The sequence below is a fragment of the Acomys russatus genome, chromosome 8 (genome assembly GCF_903995435.1).
Source record: "Acomys russatus chromosome 8, mAcoRus1.1, whole genome shotgun sequence".
Taxonomy (NCBI): domain Eukaryota; kingdom Metazoa; phylum Chordata; class Mammalia; order Rodentia; family Muridae; genus Acomys; species Acomys russatus.
This window is the reverse complement of record NC_067144.1, coordinates 76,228,288-76,255,478: the sequence shown is the minus strand read 5'-3', so window position 1 is coordinate 76,255,478 and position 27,191 is coordinate 76,228,288. Positions and strand designations below refer to the sequence as shown.

The following is a 27,191-nucleotide window of genomic DNA, read 5'->3' as shown; positions in this document are numbered from 1 at the left end:
CTTAGGCAGCTGCTGGGCAGGTGTCTGAGCAGGACAAGTACTGTTGCTGCTCCCTGGTCCATGGTGTGGCACGTGCTCTGAGACACTGGCGAAAGGTGATTTCCTCTCCAAGTTTTATACCTTTCCCCTTCTTTTTGCACAAAATAGTACTTTCTAACGTCCCTTCTTTAGGGGTATCCTTCTCATTTTTGGTTCTGAGATAAACCATCCCTGTGTAGCCCAGAGTGAGTGGCCTTGGACTTACCATCCTCCTGCCTCAGCTCGCTTAATGTGGGGATCATAGGTGAGCATTACTACACCAGCACTGTTCTGTTAACGTATGAGAGTTATAGAAATCTGGGGACTGGACTTGGCGTCTACAAAGGAATGCTCATGGATGAGAGTAAACTTTGAAAATGCACCTCAGTGCATGTGACCTCTGCTTAGAAGAAGATTCTAGAGGCTGTGCTATGGGGACAGATACATCTAATAAAGAATGCTGGGGAACCTAATGTTATGCACCATGTAACTGACCAGCTTCACAGTGTTTTTTTTATGTTCTCACTTTCCTCGCACACCAGCATCTAAAGTGTCCTGTCTTCTCGCTGCTTGGAGGGGTGGAGCTGGGGACTGGCCTGCTGCCCTAGGGAGAAGCATCGCACCACATCCCTGTGCACAGATTCAGGGTCCAAAACAAGCAGAAGAGAGTAGATTCTTTTTCTCCTGTTCCATTCTGATCAGCATTGTTGGCTGCGTGCTGTGTCCTGCTGGGGTCTAGCTGTGGCTTGGGTAGCCTCTTATTACCTGTTCTGGCCTCCAGCCAGCAGTACCAGCCATAGACTGAGGCAGTCCCTGCTTGCTTTCTGCTCAGCGACCAGCCACTGTCCCCATCCTGGCTTGGTACCCACTCTACATGAGTCCTGAGAGGCCAGGGAGAGGCGTGAGCTGGGTTAGAGTTAGTAGGCCAGCTCCTAGCTTAGACGCCGATTCTAGAAAAAGAAAATGTTTTGCTGAGTTTGAGAGTTAATGTGCCTGCTCATTGTTAGTATTTTTAAGCAACATGGAAAACTTTAAACCTGAGAGTCGCTTCCCTGGATTTTTTTATAGCACCTTTTTTCTCCCATCCTGCTGCTTTCAGCCCTTCCCTTCTTCGCTTCATCCAGTCTGAGTTTTCACGGAGGCTTTATTCTGCCTGCGCTCTCATGTTAAAGCAGCTGGGCTTGGGATGGGTTTGGAGGGCACGTGAGACTGACATTCAGGAGGCATGTATCAGCTTGCATCCTCTCCTGAGACAACCAGCCGTAGACCGAGTAATCAGATGGCCGGGAGGGTGTGGAGTTGGAAAGACCGTTGGGTGGGAGACACTGGGTGCCCCTCACTTAGCGTTTCTCCCCAAACTGAGTGAAGCAGGGGTTTTTATAGCCGCTTTATAGGTTTGAGCAGGATCGCTCTGTGGTCTACTGCCTACTGTGGAGATGGCTTTTGAGGCAACCTTCGAAGGATGCATGGGAAATAGAAATAGCTTGACATAGGGCTTTGTGGGGGCAGGAGAACCCACCATGGCGTGTGTCACACACTGCTTATTACCCACTCAGGGTAGATACTGAGGGGCAGCTTACAGTAGAAATGACTGCCTGCGAAGAAATCACAGCCCAGAAAGGGAGGGCAGAGAAGCAGTGGCAGTAAGAAAAGTGGCTTCTAAAATACAGTATATATTTTTATAAATGGCAGCTGCTATGAAACAATAGAGATCTGAGTTCACGAAGGTCCCCCGAGACATGAAGACATCCAAATATATTGCTTTTCCCTAAGAATCATTATTACTATAGATGAGGACATGTTTAAGGTTAAAAATAACTATTTCAGTGTTTGTTCTCTTGAAGGCACTGTGTTTTATATTCTTGCACAGGATTGAGGAGTGTTAGAGATTATCTATAAAAGCTATTGAGGAGCTGAAGAGATGGCTCAGTCAGTTCAGTGATTGCCAGGCAAGCGTGAGGACCTGAGTTCTATCCCCAGAACCCACATTTAAAAAGCTGGGCTTGCAGCATGCACTTGTAATCTCTGCACTGGTGAGGCAGACACGGGGTCTCTGATGCTCGCTGAACAGCCAGCTTAGCCTAATTGGCAAACCCCAGGTCCCAGGGGAAGTCCCTGTCTTGGAGAATGGCTCCAGAAGATTGACACTTAAGGATGACATTGACCTTGGCACACATATGCACACAGGTATATGCGTACCTACACACCTAGGGAAACACTTACATAAACCATGTTGTAAAAGCTCACTATTAATGGCGCTCTCTTGTATCTTGACAGGTGTCAGCAATGGCTGAAGATGGCAACGATGAGATCATGTTTATCTGTGAGTGACCAGTGGGCCTGTCTGGGGCTGGCGCGCTGGGGCTGATACTTCCTGTCTAGGCAGAGCGGCATCCACATGATGTTTGTATGGCACAGACATGCATCTCTTTTAAGTCTGTAATGTGCTGACTTGCTTTGTGAGCCTGAATGTTACCGGTCTGCTGTAGTGCTGTGGCCTCAGGCCGCTTCTCTTCAGGACTGCCATTAGTGGCACATGACTGGGTGATCCTTAACTCAGAAAGTCACCCGAGATTTAGAAAGAATGAAGGCTATGAGGTTTAGGGTCATGGGTTAGTGCTGTTCTAAACCCTGACCTTCCTCACCATGGAGATGATATGTGGGACTTGAAAGCACCATAGACTTGTGCTCTTGGGAAGGGGCTCTTGCTTGGCGTTCTGTGCTTTCAGGAGCACTAAGAGGCGGCTTTTGTAACAGGCCTCCTCCGTCTGCTGCACCCTTGCTTGTCTTTGTGTCCGCACACGTCTCATGAGCCTCGTTGCGTTAGAGTCCCCTCTCCCAGGTTTGTGGTCTTGGGTTTCTCTTTCCCTGGACATTGTCTTCTCTGACACACAGTGTCTGTTTACAGGGTGTGAAGACTGCAGCCAGTACCATGACTCAGAATGTCCTGAACTGGGACCCGTGGTCATGGTCAAGGACTCCTTTGTGCTGAGCAGGGCAAGGTGAGCGAGTGCCTAAGCTGCCACAGCAGCCCTGTCTGTGAAGAGGGGCTCTGCCTGTCTGTGTGGCCAGAGTGCAGAGGCCCCATGTGTCTGCAGATAGAAGGAGGCTGAAGAACCAAAGTGAGAGTGGGCAGGGTGGGGGGTAGGGGCGTTGTCCGGCCCTCAGGGAGCTGGGCACCTTCCCCCTGCGATCAGTCCTAATTGTTTCACAGCATGAAGGCATGTTTCCTCAGGGACCTCACAGGGCTGGGCTGTGCCAGCCTGGACTTCTTCAGTTTATGTAAGAGCAAAAGTGGCCAAACTGGCCAGGCAGTGGTGGTGCATATCTTTAATCTCGGTACTCAGGATGTAGAGGCTGGTGGAACTCTGTGAGTTCAAGGACAGCCTGGTCTACAGAGCAAGTTCTAGAGTAGCCAGGGCTACACAGAGAATCTCTATCAGGGAAAGAAAAAAAAAAAAAGTGGCCAAACCATAGGTCTGCCTGTTGAGTTTATCCGTGTTCTGAATCTAGGCCTCTATGGACAGGTATGCACTGTAGATGAAATTGGAGAGGGTAAAAGTTCTGGACGGGTCATCCAGGCAACAGGTCAGGTTTCTGACTCTACCAGGAAAACCACACCTTACCTTGAAGATGTACTGAGGCAGCCTGGTAGCCAGGCATTGCTCTTCAGGCCTTCAGAGATCTAGTGTAAGGGCCCATAAGCTGCCATGCCATGTCTAAGTTACCTCTGTGAGGCTCTGATGGTACCCAAATATGTCTCCCACTGGCCCAAGCCTCACCCATACTGAAGTTCTAGCTCTATGACCTCATTTTCCAGCATTTTCTTTGACCTAGTCTGGCTAATAAAGCCACATCCTCAGTGAAGCTGGTCCAGCCCACCCAGACCCCTTTGCTGATCTTCAGCATGTACAAAACACTTCACCATGCTCTGTGCCCCTCATTTTTCTCCCTTCCCCCACCCTTCTCTACATACAACCTTAAATGTCATAACTTGGTCTGGTTAAGTTATTGTGCCTCAGCACCCACACCAGGAATGTGGGGTCAGTGTTGTCTTGTGTGGCTTTAGATGTGTCCCTTAGTGTATGGGCTCTGGATCCTCCAAAGCTTAGCCCAGTCCTGTTCCCATGCATAGGAAGGGCTTCGTTTCTAACACCCCTCCCCCCACCCCCCCTCCCCCTCTCCCCCCCCCAACAAGGTGCATCTTTGAAGCCTGATGGTGAGTGAGGCACTGCGCTGCTCTGGTCCGTGGGAGAGCCGGCAGGGCCTCCTTGAGACTCCTTCTACTTCCAGGTCCTCCCTCCCCTCTAACCTGGAGATCAGGCGCCTGGATGACGGGGCTGAAGGTGTGTTTGCAGTGACCCAGCTAGTCAAGCGCACACAGTTTGGTCCGTTTGAGTCCAGGAGGGTCGCCAAGTGGGAGAAAGAATCTGCATTTCCTCTGAAGGTAAAAGCTGCAGGGGCAGAAGCTCCATGGCCCCTTCAGAATCTAGGGCTGCATGACTTCTGATGGGAGCGGGGTGAGGAACGCTGAGTGGAGAGGATTTGAAATGCAGGAGAATTCTTCCCTTTGCTTCAGTATGCTTTATGTCACAGAGTGTGAGGGTTAAGACAATGCCTATTAACTTGTAGCTCTTTAGGGAATACATTTAAGGACAGACAGGAATTTAAGAACAGACAGGAATGACCCCAGGCCGACGTAACTCCTCTTCTTCCCCAGCAGGTTGCTATGGCTGCAGCACAGTGATGGTTTCTGTAAGCTTCCTGCACTAGTGTGGTTATCTCACTCACATGTGTGAGCTGCACGAAGCTCTCAGAGATTGAGTGACAGCATGGGGCCTGGTGGCTGCACAAAGCACATCTAACTGAGGGAGAACAAAAACAAGACAGAAAACAAGTGTATGTCAGTTACAGGGATAGCCGAGGATCTAAAGTGAACCGCAGGAAGCCTGCTGAGGCTGAGGAGGCTCAGACATGGAGCAAGTCTTCAGAAATAGCTGTACATAAACAGATAAGGGCTGAGATGCTTCTCAGCAGCCCTAGGGACATTGTGTTCCTCCTTGAGACCCAGAAGAGGTGACCACCAGCCTTAGATGGTGTAGCTTCAGAATTTGGCACTCTTGGGATATTTGAGCTTATGGACCAGACTTCAGCCAAAGAGTACAGACAGACACTTGATGGTAGACACTTAAGGAAGAAAAAGAAAGGTTCTGTGCTAAGGAATAATGGGGAAAGGACTAAATCTGAGCCGAAGGCAGGTGGCTTTGTACCTGCCCTCTGTGGGCCCAGGTTATGGGTAAACCCTGGCGCCAGCTCATGGTTGGAGAAGGTCCTTCATGCCTGTCTGGCTTTCTTCCACCTCAGTTCTACAGTTTATTTTTCAGGTATCAACTTGTTCTCAGCTCTGAGTACCTGTGTATCTCAAGGGAAGTCCTGTGCCCATGAGAGGAGGGTGGAAATGTGCCTTCCACGCCCACTAGGTGTCACTGGGCGCCTCGTGGCCTCCCAGTTGGTTTCTGCACTTCTAAGGGCCATACACTAATAAGGGTGTGTTCAGGAAAAGCTTGGAGCAGGGCAGGGTCCCTGAGGAAGCAGCCATCGTTCCACAGACCCTGTGTCTATGCTAACTCAAAGACACTAAGGCTCTTCCTGTCCTGCCCACAATTAACTTTGAAGCGTTAGTGATGTTCTAAAGGCTGGGGCCAGCATACCTGGACAGAAGGATTCTGCTGCTGATGTGCTTGGAGCAGAACCAGGAAGAGAGTTCCAGTATCTCACCATGGGAGAACTCAGGTGTCCCATCCCCAGTGAACCTGAGAGGAAAGCTCTTTGTTATTATGCTGGATAGGAGGAGAGCTCAGGGTCTCCATGATGCCTAGAAAGGAGAACACTTGATGCCTGGACAGGAGAACTCAGGTGTCTTGCTCCCCAGCTGGCTGGCAAATAGTCCTCAGACACGCCATTGACGAGGGGTCTGTTGGATGTCTTCAGCTTCCTCCTCCTTGTGATTAGTCTGACCCATCTAAGCCAGAGTCTTTCCCTTGATCCCTCGGCCATGGTAAACAGCTTGTCAGCTGTTCTTATCAGAAGCAGTGTGATCTCCTCATGGTCCCATGCCACCCAGATAGACTGGTGGGTAACCAGCCCGTGGCCCTCTCCTCAGGTGTTCCAGAAGGATGGGCATCCTGTGTGCTTCGACACTTCCAACGAGGATGACTGCAATTGGATGATGCTGGTGCGACCAGCACTGGAGCCTGGGCACCAGAACCTGACAGCCTACCAACACGGCAGTGATGTGTATTTCACCACCTCACGGGACATCCCAGCGGGCACAGAGCTGCGTGTGTGGTACGCTGCCTTTTATGCCAAGAAGATGGACAAGCCCATGCTGAAGCAGGCCTGCTCCAGTGTTCAGGGTACATCCTGTTTCCTCACTAGGGCTGGGCACCATGCCAGAGATGCTAATGAAGGTGCTAGGTCAACTGCTAGGGCAGGGGAGGTGGGGTGGAGTCACATCGGTAGTGCTTGTCCCCCATGCCTGGGCATATGGAGTAACAGACAGTGCTCACTGAAATCTTGGGACTCTTGCTGATGAGAAAGGGTACCTGTCTGTCTGTCTTCGTGTGATCTGAGGCATTTGGGTATAATAGCAGCACTTGCTCTGGTCTCTGGGTTCCCACAACGGCCTGTCCCCTTGATGCTGTGAGGAAGCAGCTTATCCCTGTGAGCACAGACGCCCAGGGGCAGGACAGGCCAAGCGACAATGTAGAGCAGTGGTGCTCAACATCCCAAAGGCTGCGATCCTTTAATAATATAGTTTCTCCTGTTGTGGTGACCACCAACCATAAAATTATTTCTTGCTGTCTGTGATTTTGCTGCTGTTATGAATCATAACATAAATATCTCTGTTTTCTGTCGATCTTAGGTGACCCCTGGGAAAGGGTTGTTTAACCCCCCCCAGAGAGGTCAGAGAGATTGAGAGCTGCTGGTGTAGAGGATGAGGGATCCGGGGACAGGCCAGTGGCAGTGTAGGAGGTAAAACCCAAGGGCAGGCCTAGTGACAACAGTGTAGAAGGTGAGGTGAAGGAACAGGCCGCATCAAAATGCAGAGGGTGAGGAAACTGGTACTGGAACAGCAGATGTAGCTGCTGTGCTGTCAGTGTGCCAGTGCTGCCACTGTGCTCCTCCTCAAGTCTGCCTCATGAGCATGTGTGCATGTCTGGACAGATGCCTTGGTGTGTACATGTGATTGTTCTAAGCTGCAGAGCACATGATGTTAACAGATGCATGGGTGCCTTCGTGTGTGTATGGATGTGTGTGTGCTCTTGTGAGCATGTGTACAAGATACACTATGTACATTTTGTATGCATGTAGATGTATAGGTTTGTATATGTATTGGAGTATATGGAACCATGGGAATTACATGTCATTGTATGTTCAGGCATTCGGTAGTATACATGTTTGCACAGATGCACAGGTGTGTATATGCTAGTATATCCAGATCCATATAAGTATACACGTGCTTGTATATATACAGGCATGCAGGCATGTGCATGTGTACACAGATACACAGGTGTGTACCTATGTTAGTATATGTGTAAATTTCTAGGTATGTGTCTGTATGCTCAGATATACAGATATGTGCATATGCTTGTGTATATGTACACATATATGAAATTGTGCATGTGTAGACATATGCAGGGGTATATGTATGTGTTTGTGTGTGTCCTGGTGCATATGCATACAAGGAATGTAGTTCTTTGTGGAGGAATCATTTGACTGAGCCACCAGATTCAGGATCTCCTGTTGGAGAAGCCAGTCACTGTGCCTTCAGTGCCTGCCCTATTTGTTAACCTTGGTCCTGGGCGTCTCCCAGGGAAGCAACCTGGCTAGTTGTTGTCACAAAGTGTTTCTTCACTAAAGTGGTGCAATGCCTCTGCTTCTGACCCCAGACACAGTGACCTCTCATGGAAAAAAAAAGTTTTTTCCTATGCCAAGCATAGTGTGATACAGAGGCCTCACAGGGCGTTCCTGACATTCTGCAGAGATCTCACAGGCAGAGAGCTCTGCCTGTCCTATATTTCTAGTCAGGTGAAGTTTTGAGGAGTGGAAGTGTAGGCTCTGTTTTTTAACAATTAAACTTTATTATACAACCCAACTAGCTTACACAAGAGGGAAAAAGGGTTAAAGGAAAAAAAGAGTGAACCTTCCGGTATCTGTTCCACGGGACAGGTTCTTAGGTGTCTATGGCTTGCCTGTTGGTCCAGCCTGTTCACTGATCCACGTGTGCTCAAGCCTGGTCTGAATCTGTTGCTGCTCTCTCCTCTCCGCTTGTCTGTGGAAGGGCGGTCTCCTTCTCCCATTGAGGGTTGATCAGAAAAACAATAGTCCAGGTGGAGTCACCAGGTCTGTTTCCTGAATTCCAGGCCCAGGATGGCTCCACCCAGTCTACCTCAGGGTATCCATGGGGTGTCCAAGGGTAAAGCCCACCAATACTGTTTTCACCTGACAAAGCTTACAGTCTTTCCCACATGGAAGAGCCTGGGTGTGTGTCCTGGGCCAGCCTCATAAGCAGCAGCAAACAGAGAGCCAGGCACAGATACGGCTTCTCCCAGCTCAGGAGCTGAGAAGCGTTTCACTGCGTTTTGGGACAGGTGCAAGCAGGTGGGGACTTGTAAGTGGTGCAGGTCACTGACTACTGCCAACCGGGCGGCGAGCTAGAGTCTGCATGTCTTTCTACCTCTGGGACACTCACCTAGCCCTCTCAGGCTGGCGCTGCTGGCATATGCTCCCCTATGGTAGAAAATTTATTAATTCAGAGCTTTCTATTCACCCATTTTTGCTCCCAAATAATCGAGACAGAGACGTATTGATTTATTCAACAGTCTTTAACACAGTAACTGGGCAGATCTCCTTTATGTTAAGCTGGGCTAGTCTGGCTCTTTCCAGCCACATGCCCTGAGTTACTTGCCAGTATCGGTCCTGTCTGGCTGCATCTGCTCCATCAGGCCACATCCTTTCTCTCCATCTTCTTCCTTCTCCTCTGCCTCATGGTCTCTACCTGAGATCCCCCCAAGCCCAGGAGTAGAAGCCCTGCCTACCTCTCTTCTGCCCAGTTACAGGCTGTCCAGCCTTTTTACTAGCCAATCAGAGATAATTGGGGAGCAAAGTTTATACAACATAAACCTGTGTGTGTGTGAGAACGCACTCATCTGGATTGGAACCAGATCTCGGGGGGGGGGGCACAGAATTTAGCATCTGAATACACAGAACACAAAACCAACCTCCCAGCACTCCCCTGGACTTCCTCATTGGCTAAGAGGCCAGCTACCTCCCTGGCTGCCCATCTGTCCTTTCCCTAAGTCCCTCCACAGTACTCCCACAGAGCTTGGGCTATGTACTGGATGTATCCCCCCAGCATAAGCAGCCCGCCTTGCCCACATCTCAAAAGCCCACAGAGAGCAAGGCCTGTGAAGAGGTGAGAAGCATCTATAAATCAGCCTCAACTGATTCTAGTTCCCTAGTTGGAGGTAAGAGGGATGGACTTTGCACTCTGCTTAGCTCTAGGCATACAAGAGTTTGCCACCCCCAGGTGGAGTGTGCGAGTCTTGTAGACCTCACTTTGTCCTCACCCTAGGTGGGTTGGACCCCCGGAGCTATACTGTGGCCCAGGCTCTACGATAAGCATGGACCAGGAAGGCTCCTGCTCTTCCTGCCCTTTCACGTTTCCTTTAGATGGGCATCTTTATTACACAAGTCAGTCAGTTTGTGCATCTCTGGAATCAGGTCCTAAAGATGGATGGTGTCCACCTTCTGATGGTTGAATTTAGTGATTTTTTTTTTAACTTTATGATTGCATGAGTGGTGAGCATTTGCTAGGAGATTTTTTTTTTTTTTTTTTAAGATTTATTTACTAGTATACAGTATTCTGCCTACATATGCACCTGCCCACTATGAGAAGGCCCCAGATTTTACCATCTAGTTGCTGGGAATTGAACTCAGGACCTTTGGAAGAACAGATGGTGCTTTTAACCACTGAGCCCTCTCTCCAGCCCCCTTGTTAGGAGATCTTTATTATAAGCTTTGATCTTCCCTCAGCCTGTGGTAGGTGGTAGGGCTCCCTTGAGGCTGGGCAGCTGCAGCCCTCAGTGGCCACAAGACCACCAGGGGAACAGCTCGTATTACTCACTGTCACAGCTAGGGTGCAGCAGGCTTGGTGTTTTCACTTAACAACAGCTTTACCAGTCAGCACTGTGAGTTGAGGAACAAACAAATAAATAAAATAAAATAGTGGACATAGATTTTTTTTTCATCCTGGCTGTAGGTACATGTCTCTCTGAGCCCACAGTTGAGGATGATTTGCTCTCCTTCCAAAGGCATGAAAAGTTAGGTGGAATGGGCAACATGGACTCAGAATCACCCTTCCAATGAGAAAGGCAGAAGGTGACATCTGCTAGACCCTGGGAAGCCATGCTATGTCCACAGTCTGGTCGCTCTAGCACTCTCTGCTGCTGGCTCTGTGGCCAGTGTTTTCTCATTTTCAAACCAGTTTCCATGCATTCAGTTAAGCTCCCCACATGGAGTGCCCACGTCAGGTGCTTTCAGCAGGTGTGTGCAAGTGTGTGACTCTGCCGTAGTGTCCTGTCAAGCAGTCCATCCTCCCTCCCTTCCTGACTTCACCCCCGGTGACCTGCCCTGAGCGAAGCTGCTGTGTGCTCTGCTGTACTTCTCAGTCTGTGTGCCTGGTTTCTGACCTATACTCTCACCTAAAGCCCTGCTTCTCGTGCTGCTGTGGACTCTGGCTGTGTCATGTTGTTTGGCCGAGACATTTTCCTGTTTGGAAATGACAGCATCTAAGGACCGGTCTGCTGGCTATTGACTATTGATTTTTTTGTGTGTGTGCGTGAAGTTAACCTTTTGCAAATCTTTTATCATGGCTAATTGATTCTTCCAGTGAAAAGTCTTCACTCAGTGCCAGAGCAGCGGATTCCACAAATTCTCATGTGATTATTGTATTAGATGAAAGGAAACCCAGCCCGTGTGTGCATGTGCGCACGCTCGTGTGTGTGTGTGTGTGTGTGTGTGTGTGTGTGTGTGTGTGTGTGTGTGTGTGTGTGTTGTATATATGTATGCCATGGCACACATGTGGAAGCCAGAGGTTAACTTCTGGAACTGGTTCTCTCCTGCGTCATGTAGGTCCCATTGAACTCAGGAGTGTGGGGTTGGCAGCAGGCGCCTTCTCCTGCTGAAGCTTTGCTGGACCCCAAGGGCTCCTTTTTAAAAATTTCTCCTTGGGAGCCTCTGAGTGTTTGGGAACCTGAGTGAGAAGTGGGAATTTGGCTCTTTCCTCTGTTTACTCCCAGTTTCCTGGGAGTCCCTAACCAGATTTCTAGAAATTGGCAAAGAAGAGTTCAAACAATGGGAAGGACATTCAGGATGCAGTTCCCACCTGCCACCTTTTTATTAGCTTTTCCCATCTCTGATTTCAGCCTAACAGGTTCCACGCTGCACGGATGCTGGTCTGCATCCTCGTCTACTCCTTGCGTTCTCAGCACTAGTGTGGAACACAGCGAGTTGGGATGCTCTTTGCTTTTCACATGGTGGGTTACAGCTGCAGGTCTGAGAGACTCTCTAGACTCAGCTGCAGTGTTGAGCTGCATGGTGATAGGTCTGGATGCGGCTGCAGGGACGGTAGCTTTGGGCTGACCCAAAAGAGGAAACTAATTAGACCAGGTCGTAGCCAGTGCAGGACACCTGTGACTTGCTGAAAAGGAGCCTGCAGTCCCCGTCTGCATAGCCAGGGACAGTCTGTGTTTCTTGAGCCCCTGTCCTTTTCCCTCTTTCTTGGGTTCCTGTGTGTCATCATTGGATGGCTAGAGGCACTGCCTCAGCAGCAGCCATCTGCCCCAGTTGGGGATTTTAAAAAATTGGACAGTTAAAGCTTACTCCTACTTGGGCACCAGGCTCTACTGCCAGACAACAGTTACAAGGCACACACTTATCACAAAAGTCTCTGTGGGATATGTCAGGTCAGGGCCACAGCCATTCTGGGCTCAGGAACACTGAGATGGCCGCTGTGGGTCCCACCATACCCTGTTATGTGAGCCACTGAAAATGTAAATGTGAATCACATGCACACACACACGAGAGAGAGAGAGAGAGAGAGAGAGAGAGAGAGAGAGAGAGAGAGAGAGAGAGAGAGAGAGAGAGAGAGAATGTATGTTTTGTGTGTGTGTTGCTACAGGAAGAATGTAGGTAGCGTATCTATTTCTGAGTTACATGCCCAGCCCCCCTCCCCTTAAAAAAACCAGAAAAACAAAAACAACAACTTTTGAGACAAGGCCTTACTTAGTTGCCAGTCTGTCCTTGAACTTATTCTGTGACCAGAGCGAGGCTTGGACTTCCATCCTTTTGTCTAACTTACTAAGTAGTTAGTATTACAAGCCTGCACAACCAGGCTCAGCTCAACTGTGCATCCTGAAGGCTCATTTTTCTCTTTGGGAATATGAAGGAGTGTAGTTCCACAGGGCTGGTGACTGGGAGGGACCACATTTCTGCATCTGGTAACAGGACTCACACTGTGGCAGGGAATAACATGTCTGTAAAATGGGGATGAACTTGGTCAATGCATGTGAAACTGAGAGCAGTGCCTGCAATGCAAGTGCTCATGAGTCTATGGGCATCTCCTTGTGTCTTGTGTCTTACAGCTGCAGGCACCCCTGAGCCCAGTGTTCCCATAGAGCCTGAGCGTGGTCAATGGGTGTGTAAGGTGTGCTCCAATACCTTCCAGGAACTTCAGCTCCTGAACGGTAAGGTAAAAGTGGCAAATGGGGTTATTCAAGGTGGATAGATCATTGAGCATTTTCATCCATGTTGGCACATGCTCATAGTTGTCAGGCTTTGTGTCGTCTGCCTCATGGTTCGCAGTGAGCTGCTGTCAGAGCTTCTCTTCTTGGCCTTAACCTCCTAACTGTACTGCCGACTCAGCTCTGGATATGGTTTCTGGGCCAGAAACCGTGACTTGTCTATTGTAACCCTGCCTAGTTTCTGTATCTGACCATCTCCCCCTGTCTGTCTTTAGGACATCATGTTACCTCAGGCTCCCTGGAGATGGCCACGGGGGAAAAAAAAATCTACTCCATCCCCTAGTTATACAGGATCCTGGGAGCCTCTCTGGTGGGCAGTAGAGAAAGATGCCAGTCATATAAGCTACAAGGAAGCTAAGTGTGAAAGCTGTGACCTTTGTCACATACAGAACATACGGCCCAAACCCCAAGGGGGCCACTGGTTAGCAACTTCAAGGATGTGACAGGGACAACTGTGTTCTGCTCTTGTAACATGAGCAAATCAGTGATTGGAATGTTCTGGAATCTATGAGAAGGTTCTTTCTAGGTAGATTTTAGCTACAGAAATGCTAATGTGAGCATTTTCAGGAGACATCTTGGTCATGAGGCAGGGCTTACACATCTCTTAAGGATCGTGGCTGTCTGTTCTTGTGTTCCTGGGCTGTCTTCCTAATCTTGTCCTTAACTTGTCCTCTGCCTGTGGAAAATCACGTGTGTTCACAGATGGGAATGTGAGCAGCTGCCAGATTCTTCTTCTTTGTCTTCCTCCTCTTCTTCCTTTTATGTGTTTGCATGCATGTCTGTGAGCCACCTGTCTCCAGTGTCCATAGAAGCCATAAGAGGGCAGTTAGATTCCCTGGAACCCTGAGCTACAGAGGGTTGAGAGCTGCGGTGCAGGTGCTGAGACATGAACCTTGGTCTCTTGATGGGCAGCAAGAACTCTCAGCCACTAAGGTATCTCTCCAGCCCAGTCTGCTGTTGCTTCCAGGCTTCTTAAGAGTGCTGGGTTTGTGAAAGAGCATACATACCCTTTAAGTGAGGGCAAGGCCGCTCTGTAGAAACCAGAAGATGCAGAGACATTACACATATATGGTCACTCAGCCCTGATTGAGAAAGGCTATTTGATTCACTGGGTAATTTTCCTTGGTGACCAGTTTTAGTTGAGGAAAAAGCCTCCCTTCATTTTGGTAGTAGAGCTAGGTCAGTGTTCCCAGATGCCAGCTAAGATGACTCTTCTTACTATATACTTGCATTGACATAACAGTCTCATAACAGTCTGTACAGCCATGATAGCATTTTTTAGATAAACAGACTGAGGCTGAGTGAATAGCCCACCTGCCCAGGCTGTGTGGTTGCACATGCTGGAGCCATGCTCAATCACGCTCTACTACTACCGTGGGGTCATGAGGCTCTTCTTTCTCCTGCAACCCTTGCCTGGGTGTCCAGTGGGTTACTTGATAGTCGAGGGTCTGGGTGGTGAGCTGATCAAAAGAAGAGAGACGCAGAGCTGAGTCTCTGGGAAACTGGGCTGGGGCAGAGGGGCCTTTTGTTCCCTGCAGACTGGCTTTGAGGACAATTCGAGAGCTAAATGACGTGGCTTTGGTACACAACTCTATGGTAAATAGGCTTCATTGGTTCATACTATGTCCAGTAGGAGAATGTGAATCCACAGTCTCTATCTTAGTGACAATTGCAGTGGGCCTGAAGCTGCCTTCTGCAGAGCTTTGAGAGCCTTGCCTCCAGTGGGAAATTGGCTTTGTTGTTTAGACTCCAACCTATGGTGGTGTCTCCCCTCTCTGTGGTTGGCTAACTTCAAAACCAGATGGACTTGAACGCATTTCATGCGTTTATTCATGATTGAGCTTAGAACATATATGGCTGTAGGCAGGTGAGGGTCAACATGTGTCTTTTAAAGTCAGGCCCACCATGCTGAGCACCAGGGACCACTGAGGTTGGACAGCATGGGAAGGAAAGCACAGGCTGCTGTTCTTGACCTTTTACCTGATGCTGTCATTTCCTGTGTTCCCTTGGGGAGCCCTGCTCTTGTCTCAGGGGACCACTTAGGGGTGTCTGATTAAACATGAGGCAATAGTGAGTGTACTGGTTTTGGTGCCCTCCTGGAATTCTACTCCACTTAAATGCAAAGACAAAGAAAGGAGAAGTTGGGAGCACTGGGCACGGTTGAAGAGATGTCAGGGTGTGTTTGTAGCAGCATTAAGCTTGCAAAACAGAGAAGCCAAAGCCAGCGATAGGACACTCAAGAAACATGTCTGCTCCTGCAGAGCTTGGGGAGTGTAAGGATCCTGGGAGGAGAGGTCAGAGAAGCACAAACTGTTGGCCTGCTTAGAACCCTGGCCTCCTGGTCTGCCCCAACCCTGCCCTGGCCCCACCCAGCAGGATCTCTGCTTCCATCAGCAGAATGTGTCCACCCTTGGGAGAAACTTGAGACTGGGGACCCCAAAGTATGTAGCACTGAGAACAGGGACTCACAGGGTCAGATGTTGGAATTTGGACAGCTTCAGACTTCATTTTCTCCTCTTAGAGTGCTGGAGCTGGCTCAGGCCCCAGATAGGGAGGAGGGATTTCTCTGTAGAAACTAAGTAGGGAGATGAAGGACCTGCCAGTGCGACGCTCAGCCCCTGACCATCCTGCAGAGTAAGACTCTAGATACTGGAAGAAAACTGAACATGAGCAGGAGACCAAACAACTTGTCTGAGGAATCTGAAAACAACCCCCCCAAAAACCCTCCAAGCTGAAGTTGTCACTCAGGTGAGAGTTGGCCACGTGGCACTGCATCCTTCAGGTAAGAGGAGGCTGTTGCTGAAGGAATCAGCATGGTTTTGTCAGGACATGAAAACGAGAGCTGTGGTAATAGACATAAAGTCGGTGGAAAAGTGTCCAAAAACACAAAACATGGAGGACGCAAGCAGAAGAGATACAGAGACCGGAGAGATGGCCTCACACTCTGCAGGTGGCCAGGAGCGCCCTGTAAGAGAAAGGGACAGGCAATAAGAATCACTCAGTGGACTGGGGATGGACTTCAGTTGATAAAATGGTTGCCCAGCACCACAAACCCTACTGTCAGTCCCCAGCATCCCCAAAACCAGACATAGGTTACATCGCCTGTAACCCCAGTCCTCAAGAGGCAGAGGTGGAAGGATCCAAAATTAAAGTTACCTTCAACTACATAGTAAGTTTGAGATTACCCTGGTTTACATGAGATACTGTCTCAAAAACAAACCAGATAGATAGATAATAGTCAGCAAGAAAACACTAAAGGACGCAAGTTTACAACCTAGAACGACCCACCAGGCCAGCAATGTGACAAATGACAAAGACCCCTATGCTGTCATGGGACCTAATCATAGGGCTAGAGAAAAACAAACCGTTGGAGGGTAAGCCATTAAAAACAAAGACACTTGTTAAGACAGGAGGCAGACTCTTCACAGTCAGCAACCTAGGGCAGATGCTCAACACATCCAGTGAGGAGAACCCTGGAGCATGCAGGCTGTCGCCATCAGATCACGCAATGAAGACATTGTTACCCACACTAACACTGGATTCCAGAGCCCAAATGTGTGATTTCTGAGATCCCAGCACGTCGGTTGTGTTTTACCTGCTATCCTGCCCAAAGCAGTGTGCATGCCTTCTACACATAGGGAAAGGGAAGAGTCCTTTGCAGGGAATAGGAAACGGATGTGCAGGTCACCAGCCCAATTTAGAGAGAGCAGAGGGCTCTGGGAGGAACAGGAGAGAAATCCAGAAGGTAACTGTGACAGAGAGGAGAAAGGCAGAGCGTATACAAACTAGTAGCAGACATGGGACAGTGAGTGAGTGATGGAAGTTAAGGCTGTAATTAGCCACAGGATCAGGAAAGCTAACCACGAATGCTTTGTGGCTCGCCTGTGGATGGGTCCTTCTGCCACAGGATCAGGAAAGCTAACCACGAATGCTTTGTGGCTCACCTGTGGATGGGTCCTTCTGCCACAGGATCAGAAAAGCTAACCACGAATGCTTTGTGGCTCACCTGTGGATGGGTCCTTCTGCCACAGGATCAGGAAAGCTAACCACGAATGCTTTGTGGCTCACCTGTGGATGGGTCCTTCTGCCACAGGATCAGGAAAGCTAACCACGAATGCTTTGTGGCTCACCTGTGGATGGGTCCTTCTGCCACAGGATCAGGAAAGCTAACCACGAATGCTTTGTGGCTCGCCTGTGGATGGGTCCTTCTGCCACAGGATCAGGAAAGCTAACCACAAATGCTTTGTGGCTCGCCTGTGGATGGGTCCTTCTGCCACAGGATCAGGAAAGCTAACCACGAATGCTTTGTGGCTCGCCTGTGGATGGGTCCTTCTGCCACAGGATCAGGAAAGCTAACCACAAATGCTTTGTGGCTCACCTGTGGATGGGTCCTTCTGGCTGTGGTCCTGTAAACACCAGTTGTTGGCTTACACCAAAACTGATGTGATTTTTTTTTAAAATGGAATTGGGAGGAGTCTGAGGTCTAAGAAGAAAGCAGCATATATAGAAAGCAGAGTCTCCATACTTTGTCTTAAAGTGTTTGTTAGTAGGGCCTGGAGAGACGGCTCAGCGGTTAAAGTGTTAGTAGACACAGGCTTTTGTTTTTGTTTTCCTGTCATTATTCCCTGAAGGTAGAAAAGTAACTGTTCGCATAGCATTTTTTACTGCGTTTTGGTGTTTTAAGTGTTAATGTTGTGTATGGAACATGTATTGGTTTTTGCAAATACGGTGCCATTTTATGTAACGATCATTGGTGTCCGTGGGTTTTGATAGCCTTGGGTTCCTGGAAGTATCCTCTGTAGGTGTGACTGGGTGGATAGGGTGGGGCAGGAGACTGCTGTTTTCTGTAATGGCACCTTTCTCCTTGGACTTATTATCACCAATATCGTCAGTCTTTTCATATCAACAGCTTTACACTTCACTTACTTCTTACTGTATTTTCATTTTCAAAAGTAACTTCTGATGATTTATCATTTCTTTTTGGGTTTTTTTGTGAAGTTGTCCTTTGTAAGTACTTCCGTCTTAGTGTGTCACACTCTGTGGGAAAGTTAGAAAATACAGACAGCCAAGGAAGTGAGTCAAAGCTGCAATAGTTTCAGTGAGTAAAACCGTGGGCTGCACCAGCATATGAGCATGTGCCCTCCTGCGCTCACAGCCTGCCTCATGGTGACATCATGCCCTGCCTGCTCTCACTTCCAAGCATTGCTTCAGGAAGCGGGATGCGACCCACGTGGCAAAGTTCTGGAAGCCCTGTTACTGTATAAAAAGGGACATGGTGGCACTTGAAGGTACAGACAGAAGGATCAGAAGTCGAGGTCGGTCTGTGCCACACGACAGTCGTTAGTACATAAACAAACACATCGGCTGTTTGCTTGAAAGTTCAAAATCTGAAGCACCATACATTTCTAAAATTACAGTCCACCATGATGCGGAGCTGTCTGGTCCTGAGTGTGTCAGATGAGGGAAGCGCAGTCTGAAGGTGTGTGTGTGTGGTGGAGCCATTTTGCTTCAAGAACAATGAAGATAGTTCATTTCCTGTACAGAGGGCACACTCACCAAACACAGCATCCTGTGCAGAGGGCACACTCACCAAACACAGCATCCTGTGCAGAGGGCTCACTCAACAAACACAGCATCCTGTGCAGAGGGCTCACTCAACAAACACAGCATCCTGTGCAGAGGGCACACTCAACAAACACAGCATCCTGTGCAGAGGGCTCACTCAACAAACACAGCATCCTGTGCAGAGGGCTCACTCAACAAACACAGCATCCTGTGCAGAGGGCTCACTCAACAAACACAGCATCCTGTGCAGAGGGCACACTCAACAAACACAGCATCCTGTGCAGAGGGCTCACTCAACAAACACAGCATCCTGTGCAGAGGGCTCACTCAACAAACACAGAATCCTGTGCAGAGGGCACACTCACCAAACACAGCATCCTGTGCAGAGGGCACACTCACCAAACACAGCATCCTGTGCAGAGGGCACACTCAACAAACACAGCATCCTGTGCAGAGGGCACACTCACCAAACACAGCATCCTGTGCAGAGGGCACACTCACCAAACACAGCATCCTGTGCAGAGGGCACACTCAACAAACACAGCATCCTGTGCAGAGGGCACACTCAACAAACACAGCATCCTGTGCAGAGGGCTCACTCAACAAACACAGCAGAGGCCTGCCACAGTGAGGTGGGTGCTGAGCCGGCAGCAGCTCAGCCTCCCACTGTGTCATCACCCGCCCTTCTTCTCTTACAGAGCATCTCTTGGGTCACCGGGAGCAAACCAAAAGCCTTCCTACAGGTGGCCAGCAGCATGAGGCGGCTTCTGAGAAGGAGCCTGACGCACCCAGGATGGGGCCTCCCACAGCAGCTGAGAGCAAAAGCATCCAGAGTGTCATGGTCACCAAAGAGCCAAAGAAAAAGCCTCGAAGGGGAAGGAAACCCAAAGTGCCCAGAGCTGAGCAGCCCCTGGTCATCATCAAAGACAAGGAGCCTGCAGGTGAGTGCTGGGGCCGGTGCTATGTTTCTCATTACCTCTTAGTTTCCTGGGTGACCATCCTGGCAGAGAGCGTTGGTGAGGTAGGAGTCCCTCAATGAGCTGTTAAAGTATGATTATCCTGCAGAATCTTTTACACTAAAGGACTCCTGGGTAGCCATTGTCTCCGCAGGACTGGAGCCCTTAGTCTGGCTACATAAATCTTATTTATTGAATTTTGCTTTGTTTTGTTTTCTGACAGTCTTGCTGTAGTTGGCCTTAAGCTTAGCATGTAACCCAGGCTGACTTTAAACTCTACCCACTCAGCCTTTTGAGGAGCTGGGATGGCACAGCCTTGCCACAGTGCCTGGCTGGTGTTTGTGAGTCTTGGCCATGTCATGGCTGTCAGTCACAGATCTTCCGTTTGCCCGGCATCACCTAGTCCCATCATGTCAGTCTCAGTATTTGTTGCCCACTGCTTATGGGTGGACATGTTGCTGGTCATGGCCCTGTTCTTTTTAATCGTGTATGTATGTATGTGTGTGTGTGTGTGTGTATGTATGTATGTGTGTGTGTATGTATGTATGTATGTGCCAAACAGACCATGGCATATATAAAAGCCAGAAGATAACTTTGTTCTCTTTCAGCTCTATGAGGGCAAGGCCAGGCTTTCACAGTAGATATCTTTACCACTTTAAAATTTAGTCTAATAAAATTCAAAGTCTTTGTAAAATTCCAAAATCAATCTCTCTCCCCTCTCTCCCCTCTCTCCCCCCTCTCCCCCCTCTCCCCCTCTCCCCCCTCTCCCCCCCTCTCCCCCCTCTCCCCCCTCTCCCCCCTCTCCCCCCTCTCCCCCCTCTCCCCCCTCTCCCCCCTCTCCCCTCTCTCTCTCTCTCTCTCTCTCTCTCTCTCTCTCTCTCATATCAGTCTCTGAGCTGTGGAAGCCTGTAAAATAAAATTTAAGTTAAATACTTTCTTCACCAGTGGCCTCCCCTGGCCTCTCTCAATGCCAAGCCTCAGCTGTTCTTCATGCGTCCTTCATGCCTTCAAAACCAGTGCCACCTGGGTGACTCCTTAGACTACCCAGCTGACAACAACCTTGACTGTCTCTGAAACACAGTTTCTGTATGCTGACTCTGAACACTTCCCTGAAGATTTCACCTCAGTGACGATGGTCTCTTTGCTTCGGCTGATCACCATCAATTGTCATAGTAAAGCAGAGGTTTTCACTTCAGTTGTTCTGGTCCCTTGTTAGTTACAGCTGATTCTTGAACTGTGGATTTTCATCACAAAATAGCAAATAACCCTAATAAAGCCTTTAAGGGACTCTCCAGCTTCTCTCTGGAACGCCACAAGCTTCCGTTGTCTATCCTCCTCTCAGCATTGTTATCCGCTAAGCTCCCACAGAAAAGCTCACCAACCTTTGAATATTCCTCAGTGGCTTTCTAGCCCCAAGTTCCGGAGTCCTTCCAAAGTCGTTCCAAAGTCCTCCCCAAAACAGTGTGGTCAGGTCTCTCAGAGAAATAACCCATGATCCTGGTATCAGTTTCTGTGTAGTTAGGGTCACTATTGCTGTGATGAAACACCATGACCAAAGCAACCTGGGGGGTAAAGGGTTTGTTTGGCTTACACTTCCATATCATTGTCCATCATTGGCTGAAGTCACGGCAGGAGCCGGAGGAGGAGCTGATGCAGGGCTGTGGAGGCTGCTTACTGGCTTGCTCAGCCTCTTTCTTACAGAACCCAGGACCGCCAGCTCAGGGATGCCACCACCCACAATCACTAATTAAGAAAATAACCTACAGCTGGATCTTATGGAGGCATTTTCTCAATTGAGGGTCCCCTCCCTTCAGATGACTCTAGTGTGTGCCAAGTTGACATAAAACAAGCCAGCACACCACTTGAGCCATCTCACCGGCCTGGGCTGCTTCTTTGGTTATGCTGAACCCTCAGCTAAATTTGCAGGGATTCACTCTGTCGCTTGTACATGTCCCTGGAAAGCCACTGTCCTCATACAACCCCTGTCCCAGCTGCCTGACCTCTCTCTCTGATGCTCGGTCCACCTCACACGGGACAAGGTGTCTTACCCTGCTGCCTGTGCAACCGGCACTGATGCTCTTTATTACCTTTGCCATTGGGGAAATGAGAAGCAGCTTTGACATTGAAGAGAGACGAGAAGAGCAGCTTTCAAAGAACACTCCCGACTTTCCTGTGTCCTCCTCTCTTTGGCTATGGCCTGTTCTCTGAACCATTCGGACGCATCTGTACATGAGCAGGAGTGGTTTGAGCTCCCTGTGGGGTTTCCTTGCCTCTGTAGACAGGAAGAAACAGAAGGAACTACTTCCTGGCTGTCACTTGCAATTGGTAACAGTAGGTGAAGCCAGTGGCTCCAGAGAGGTGTCTCCCGGCCACTGGTGGGAGCAGATACAGAGGCCCACAGCCAAACGTTAGGTGGAGAGAAAGCTCAAATCAGAGCTCTCCATGGGTCCCTCCCCATGGAGCTTGGGGAACGCTGCAGAAGAGGGGAGAATTGTAGGAGCCAGAGGGGCCCAGGACACAAGGAGAACACAACCCACAGACCCAGCTAAGCAGGTCTCATAGGGGCTCACAGAGACTGAGGCAGAGAACTCCCTGCGCCTGCATGGGTCTACGCTAGGTCCCCTGCGTATCTGTTATGACTGTTAGTTTGGTGTTTTTAGAACTAACAGTGGGAGTGGGGTTGTCTCTGGCTCTTGGCCTGCTCTTGGGATCCTCTTCCTCCTCCTGGGTTGCCTCACCCAGCCTTGACATGAGGGTTATGCTTAATCATATTGTACCTTGTTTTGCTATCTTCCTTTGCTATGCTTGGGAGGAGAAGGCATGGGAAGGGGCTGGAAGGAGTGAAGGGAGGGGAAACTGGTCAGAGTGCAGTGGAAAAAAAAAAAGAAAAAGAAATAAATAAACCAGTGGCTCAGGGTCTGGGGTGTGACTCAGCTTGTTGTCTGCCCGGTATGCACAGAGCGCAGGGTCTGCCCAGCACCATAGACACTGAGCACGGTGGCACATGCTGAGAATTCAGATGTCCAGGGTTATCCTTGACTACATTAGAAGTTCAAGGCTAGCCCTGGCTACATGAGACCCTATTTCAAAAAATAGAAGGACAATGGTTGAAAGTTCTTCTGTGTAATCTCCATGTTTAATGTTACCCCATTTCGGATGTGGCTCTGAATAGGACGTTTACGCACCTTTGAACACCCTCAAGATGACTGGTCATACATGTAAATCTCTGTCAGAGTTTGTTTAATAAGCTACAAGATCTCACTGTATATCCGCCTGCTGTTTACCAGGACTGTCCCGGGTAGAGTCAGGAGAGGCTGAAATAATGTGATGCTTGGGCTTTTCAAGGCATGAAGTGCAACTTTGGTTTGGACTAAAAACGTACTTTCTTTATATACAAATAAACGTTTAAATACTAAAGTGTTCTGCTTTTATCCCTGTTGCATCCACACTCAGGATGTGCCCCCAGGGACAGTGCTTCTCCTGGGGCTGTTACAATCTGTCCCTTACACTGGGGATGACTCTTTTGTCACACCCTTTTGCACAGAGCACGTGGCAGAGATCATTACTGAGATCCCCCCAGATGAGCCTGTGAGTGCGACGCCAGATGAGCGGATAATGGAGCTAGTCTTGGGGAAGCTCGCCACCCCCACAAATGAAGTCAGCTCAGTGCCAAAGTAAGTCCTGACTGTACATGGCTGGTGCTTGGGGAGGGAGCGCAGGGAACAGCTAATTGGTGCTGGAGGGAAGGTGCCTCCCACCTCTGACCCCACAGCAGGCTTCATCTCTTCTGGCCAAAAGTGTGTGTTCTGAGCCCCAGGAGTTCCATAGTGTCATAGTTCACTCACTGTGAAAACTTTTTTCCCTTAAAACACATGACAGAATATTCACCGTCACAACTCTTTAAGGACACAGTTCAGAGACAACTGTGGCTGTCCATCCCCCAAGCCTTTTATCTACCCAAACGGAAAATGTCCTCAGCACCCACCATTTCTAGCCTATGTCCCCCATGACAGCAAAGACACAGTATTTGCTTTCTATGAATGGCTATTTTACTCAGCACATGCCCTTCTGTGTCACAGTGTGTGTGAATGTCCTCCATAAGGCTCGTGTTACACTGATGCATGTGCGTGCTCTGTCTGCTCTCCCATGGAGGCTCCTGGGGGCTTTGCCCCCAGCTGTGTGAGCGGGCCTGTTATGGCTCTGCAGTTGCTTGTATCTGGATTTTAGGCAGTTTCACGCCTTGCTCTGCTTTCTTTATTGTGAGCAAGGGAAAGAAGTGTTTATACCGCAGTTATAATTCCCTGGTGAGTTTTCGCCCTGAAGTTGACTCAGCTGCTGGTGTTTTCTATGCCCTTTGGAGTTGGTAGACTTCACCTGGTGAACCTGTGAAAATGTGGATGTGTTTATTATTTCTTTCCTTTCTTACTGCCCAGAGGATTTCAAGCCCATACCAGAAAAAGTACGCTTGACAGGATGAAGCAGCATTTAAAAGTCAGGTTCAGCGTCATCATAAAGTGGAATAGAGCTGAGGCCAAGTCAGGGCAGGGACCACAGTCAGGGCTGCTATGCTTGGAACACAGGTAGAGCTCAGGTCTGCTGGTGGCCAGTGCTGAAGCCAGAGTGAAGGTGCTCAAAGTGTCTGTGCCACCTGGGACTGGGTGGCTCCAAGTTCTGCCTTTCTTCTCCTCTCCTCCTCCCAGTATAGCTGGGAAATGTGGCTGAGAAACTTCTGAGATGACTGTGATCAGAAACCTTCACTCCGAGGACCCAGCCCCCACCTCTCCTTGACCAGCTGTTCCTCTCTTGGGCAGGTTCACGCATCATCCAAGCAGCACCATTGCCCTCAAGAGGGGCTTGGTTCTGTCCAGCAGACATGGCGTCCGGCGGAAGCTCGTCCGGCAGCTGGGTGAGCATAAACGAATCCATCAGTGTGGCACCTGCAGCAAGGTCTTCCAGAACAGCAGCAACCTGAGCCGGCACGTGCGCTCGCACGGTGAGTGCGCGCACGGTGAGTGCCTGCCCAGCCCACGGGGCAGGGCCAGGAAAATGTGTATCCATCGCTGGGTCCTTGCTGCAGAGCTGCTGCAAGGGGTGGCCCTGTGGCTGCCTGTCGCCTCCAGCACAGGGGCACCCCACCCAGACAGAAGCTTCATGTGTCAGAGATGGGTGCACCTCTCTGAGAAAGGCCGAAACAGTGACTCTGCCTTCTGTTGGCTCGGTCCTCAGGTGACAAGCTGTTTAAATGCGAAGAATGTTCAAAACTGTTCAGCCGAAAGGAAAGTTTAAAGCAGCATGTCTCCTACAAGCACAGCCGAAATGAGGTGAGAGGACACTCAGACATCTGACTAAGCAACTGTTTTCTAGAGGACCCACAGTAGGGGAGCTCTCGGTTCCAGAGGGAGGTTCCTCTGCCCCACCCCATGCGTTCTGAGCCCAGCTTAGCAGTGCTCACAGAAGCAGTAAGGACAACATGGGAGAACGTAGGTAACTGGCATTTAGGGTGCACTTATCTGAGTGTGGGGTTCTCTTTCTCACACAGTTGGACAGCAAGAGTATTCCTGCTAGATCAGGGGAGGAAAACTGTGGGATAGCCAGCCCTAGACGTTACTAGAACAGCACACACCAGGGGGGCACCTGTGATGAACTCATGTAGTCTTCCTTGCTGACAGTGTGCCCTTTGAGCAGGTGGACAGTGAGTACCGCTATCGCTGTGGCAGCTGTGGGAAGACCTTCCGAATGGAGAGTGCGCTGGAGTTCCACAACTGCAGGACAGGTGAGGCCCCTGCCCCAGCCACCTGCCCACCATGTCAGGAGAAAGGTCCCACTGGGCTCCTTGGGCATCTCCCTGGTCCTCTTATATCAAGGGATGGAGGGAATATTCAGAACTGTTCAACCAGTGGAGAAATCTAAAGCAACATTCCCTAAGGGAAGGAAGGATGGGTTGTCTCATGTCCGTTCTTAATTCTCAGACCCTGTGTCTGAGGCCACCGTGATGCAGGACCCTCATCCTTGCTGACAGGGTGAGCAGCAATGCGGAGTTTGTTCTAGAAGGGTGTGAGAAAAAAAATGCAAAGGCTTGAGACGGGAAAGGCCACCTGGCTTGTGGGAGCTTTCCTCCCACCATCAGCTCCCTGCACCTGTGTCCCCTGCTGCCACCCAGACATAGGTTTTGTTGCCACTTGGCCCAGGTTGTTGCATCCTGAGCCTGCTTCCGTCTGCTGCTCTCCAGAAGGGAAGTGGAAGCCATCTTTGTATGAGGGCAAAAGCCATCTGTGCTCTGAGCTGCACATGCTCAGAGGACAGCTGTGGTTGTAGGGTCTGGGTGCGCTCAGGCACTGTCTCTTGGGCCAGTGTAAGTGAACTGTGGAATCTGTGCAGGCAGAAAGTAGGCCAAGGAGTGGCGGCTCGCTGAGGCCTGCATGTCCTGTGCTCTAGAGAGGGAGCCCTGAGTTCACCAGTTGCTAGGATTTGGCCGTATAGCCAAATCACCAGAGGAATGGGGGTGGGGTGGGAGGAAGCAGAGGCAGAGGCATTACCTTAGAGGCCTACTGTTTTTTTAGAGGCTGGTCTCCTACTTTGGCTCTGCTGTTCACCCTGCTGAGCGGCACACGCTGGAGCCCGGTCAGGGATGATTTACCGCACGTTGTGTGTTTGTTTGCTCTCTGGACAGATGACAAGACGTTCCAATGTGAGATGTGTTTCAGATTCTTCTCCACCAACAGCAACCTCTCTAAGCACAAGAAGAAACATGGCGACAAGAAGTTTGCCTGTGAGGTCTGCAGTAAGATGTTCTACCGCAAGGATGTCATGCTGGACCACCAGAGGCGGCACTTGGACGGTGAGGCTGGGGCCTGAGATGCCTGCTTTCTGACCTGGGCCCTGCGGGTCTTGGGATGCTGTTAACAGTGCTGCGATCAGAGAGAAGTGCTGGGAAGAATGAGGACCAAGAAGCACAGATAGACTGCTGCCAGACAGTTATCTGAGGTGTTTCTTCAGAGAATGGTTTTGGTATGATGAGGTGTAAGAAAGGTCAGTACGGCATCCTGCGTGCAGCAGGTTCAGCCATGTGAAAGGAGTGGAGTGTGCCGGTGGGTCCTGTGGGGTGGTGGCCATCAGCCTGCACAGTAGGTTCTGTGACATCAGAGAATAATCCAGCAGAGTCAGCTCTCTCCACACATGGAGGCAGCAGCAAGAGAAATGAAACAGGTTAAACACAGCACTCTGACTAAGGCTGTCCTTATTTCCCTGCTAAGAGTCACAACCTCTTTGTCAGTAGCACTCACTGACATAAACACTATTTACAGAACAGTTAGGGCTGCGTAGAATGCATGACTATCAGCTACATGCACATAAGTCTGTGAAAACAAGACCAGGTCACATCCCTAGTCAGTTCCTGCTCTTTGCTCCCTCCCTCCCCACCTTGGTTCCCATCAGTTCATAACCTACAGCACAGTCCCATGAGATTCTTAGGTCCATGTGGTCCAGGCCCCACTCAGCCTCAAAGAACCATGGGCGAGTCACTATGCCTTAGTTTTCCTGCTTGTACAGTGGAAGTAATAATTGTTTTCAGAACTGAGGATACTATGGACCCTGCTGTTTTCTGTGAGGAACCTAGCTGGACTAGATCTACCACTCACATGTGACCCACACCACTACACCACTGCTGTGGGCAGCAGCTCACTGCTCTGGAAGCCGAGAATGCCCCTAGCTTCAGATCCACTGTGCTGTGCCTCACAGACCTGGGCCCCGACTCAGCCTGTTCCCTGATGCCCATGTCACCAGCTCT

The 27,191-nt window shown here is 49.8% G+C and overlaps 1 protein-coding gene across 7 annotated transcripts in view; it reads left to right on the top strand.

The window, feature by feature from the left end:
- Positions 1 to 27,191, top strand: part of Prdm15 (PR/SET domain 15) — a 54,186-nt gene that overhangs the window by 9,947 nt on the left and 17,048 nt on the right. For 2 of the 7 annotated variants that reach the window (XM_051150315.1, XM_051150314.1), the window contains exons 2-12: positions 2,296 to 2,341; positions 2,927 to 3,020; positions 4,312 to 4,465; positions 6,182 to 6,434; positions 12,726 to 12,827; positions 19,148 to 19,390; positions 22,950 to 23,079; positions 24,217 to 24,413; positions 24,632 to 24,726; positions 25,091 to 25,178; positions 26,076 to 26,243. In XM_051150315.1, coding sequence (XP_051006272.1) covers positions 2,305 to 2,341; positions 2,927 to 3,020; positions 4,312 to 4,465; positions 6,182 to 6,434; positions 12,726 to 12,827; positions 19,148 to 19,390; positions 22,950 to 23,079; positions 24,217 to 24,413; positions 24,632 to 24,726; positions 25,091 to 25,178; positions 26,076 to 26,243 — 1,561 coding nt within the window. In that variant the 5' untranslated portion in view covers positions 2,296 to 2,304. The remainder of the gene's footprint in view (positions 1 to 2,295; positions 2,342 to 2,926; positions 3,021 to 4,311; positions 4,466 to 6,181; positions 6,435 to 12,725; positions 12,828 to 19,147; positions 19,391 to 22,949; positions 23,080 to 24,216; positions 24,414 to 24,631; positions 24,727 to 25,090; positions 25,179 to 26,075; positions 26,244 to 27,191) is intronic. The other 5 variants (XM_051150313.1, XM_051150317.1, XM_051150311.1 and 2 more) reach the window with 3 other exon arrangements.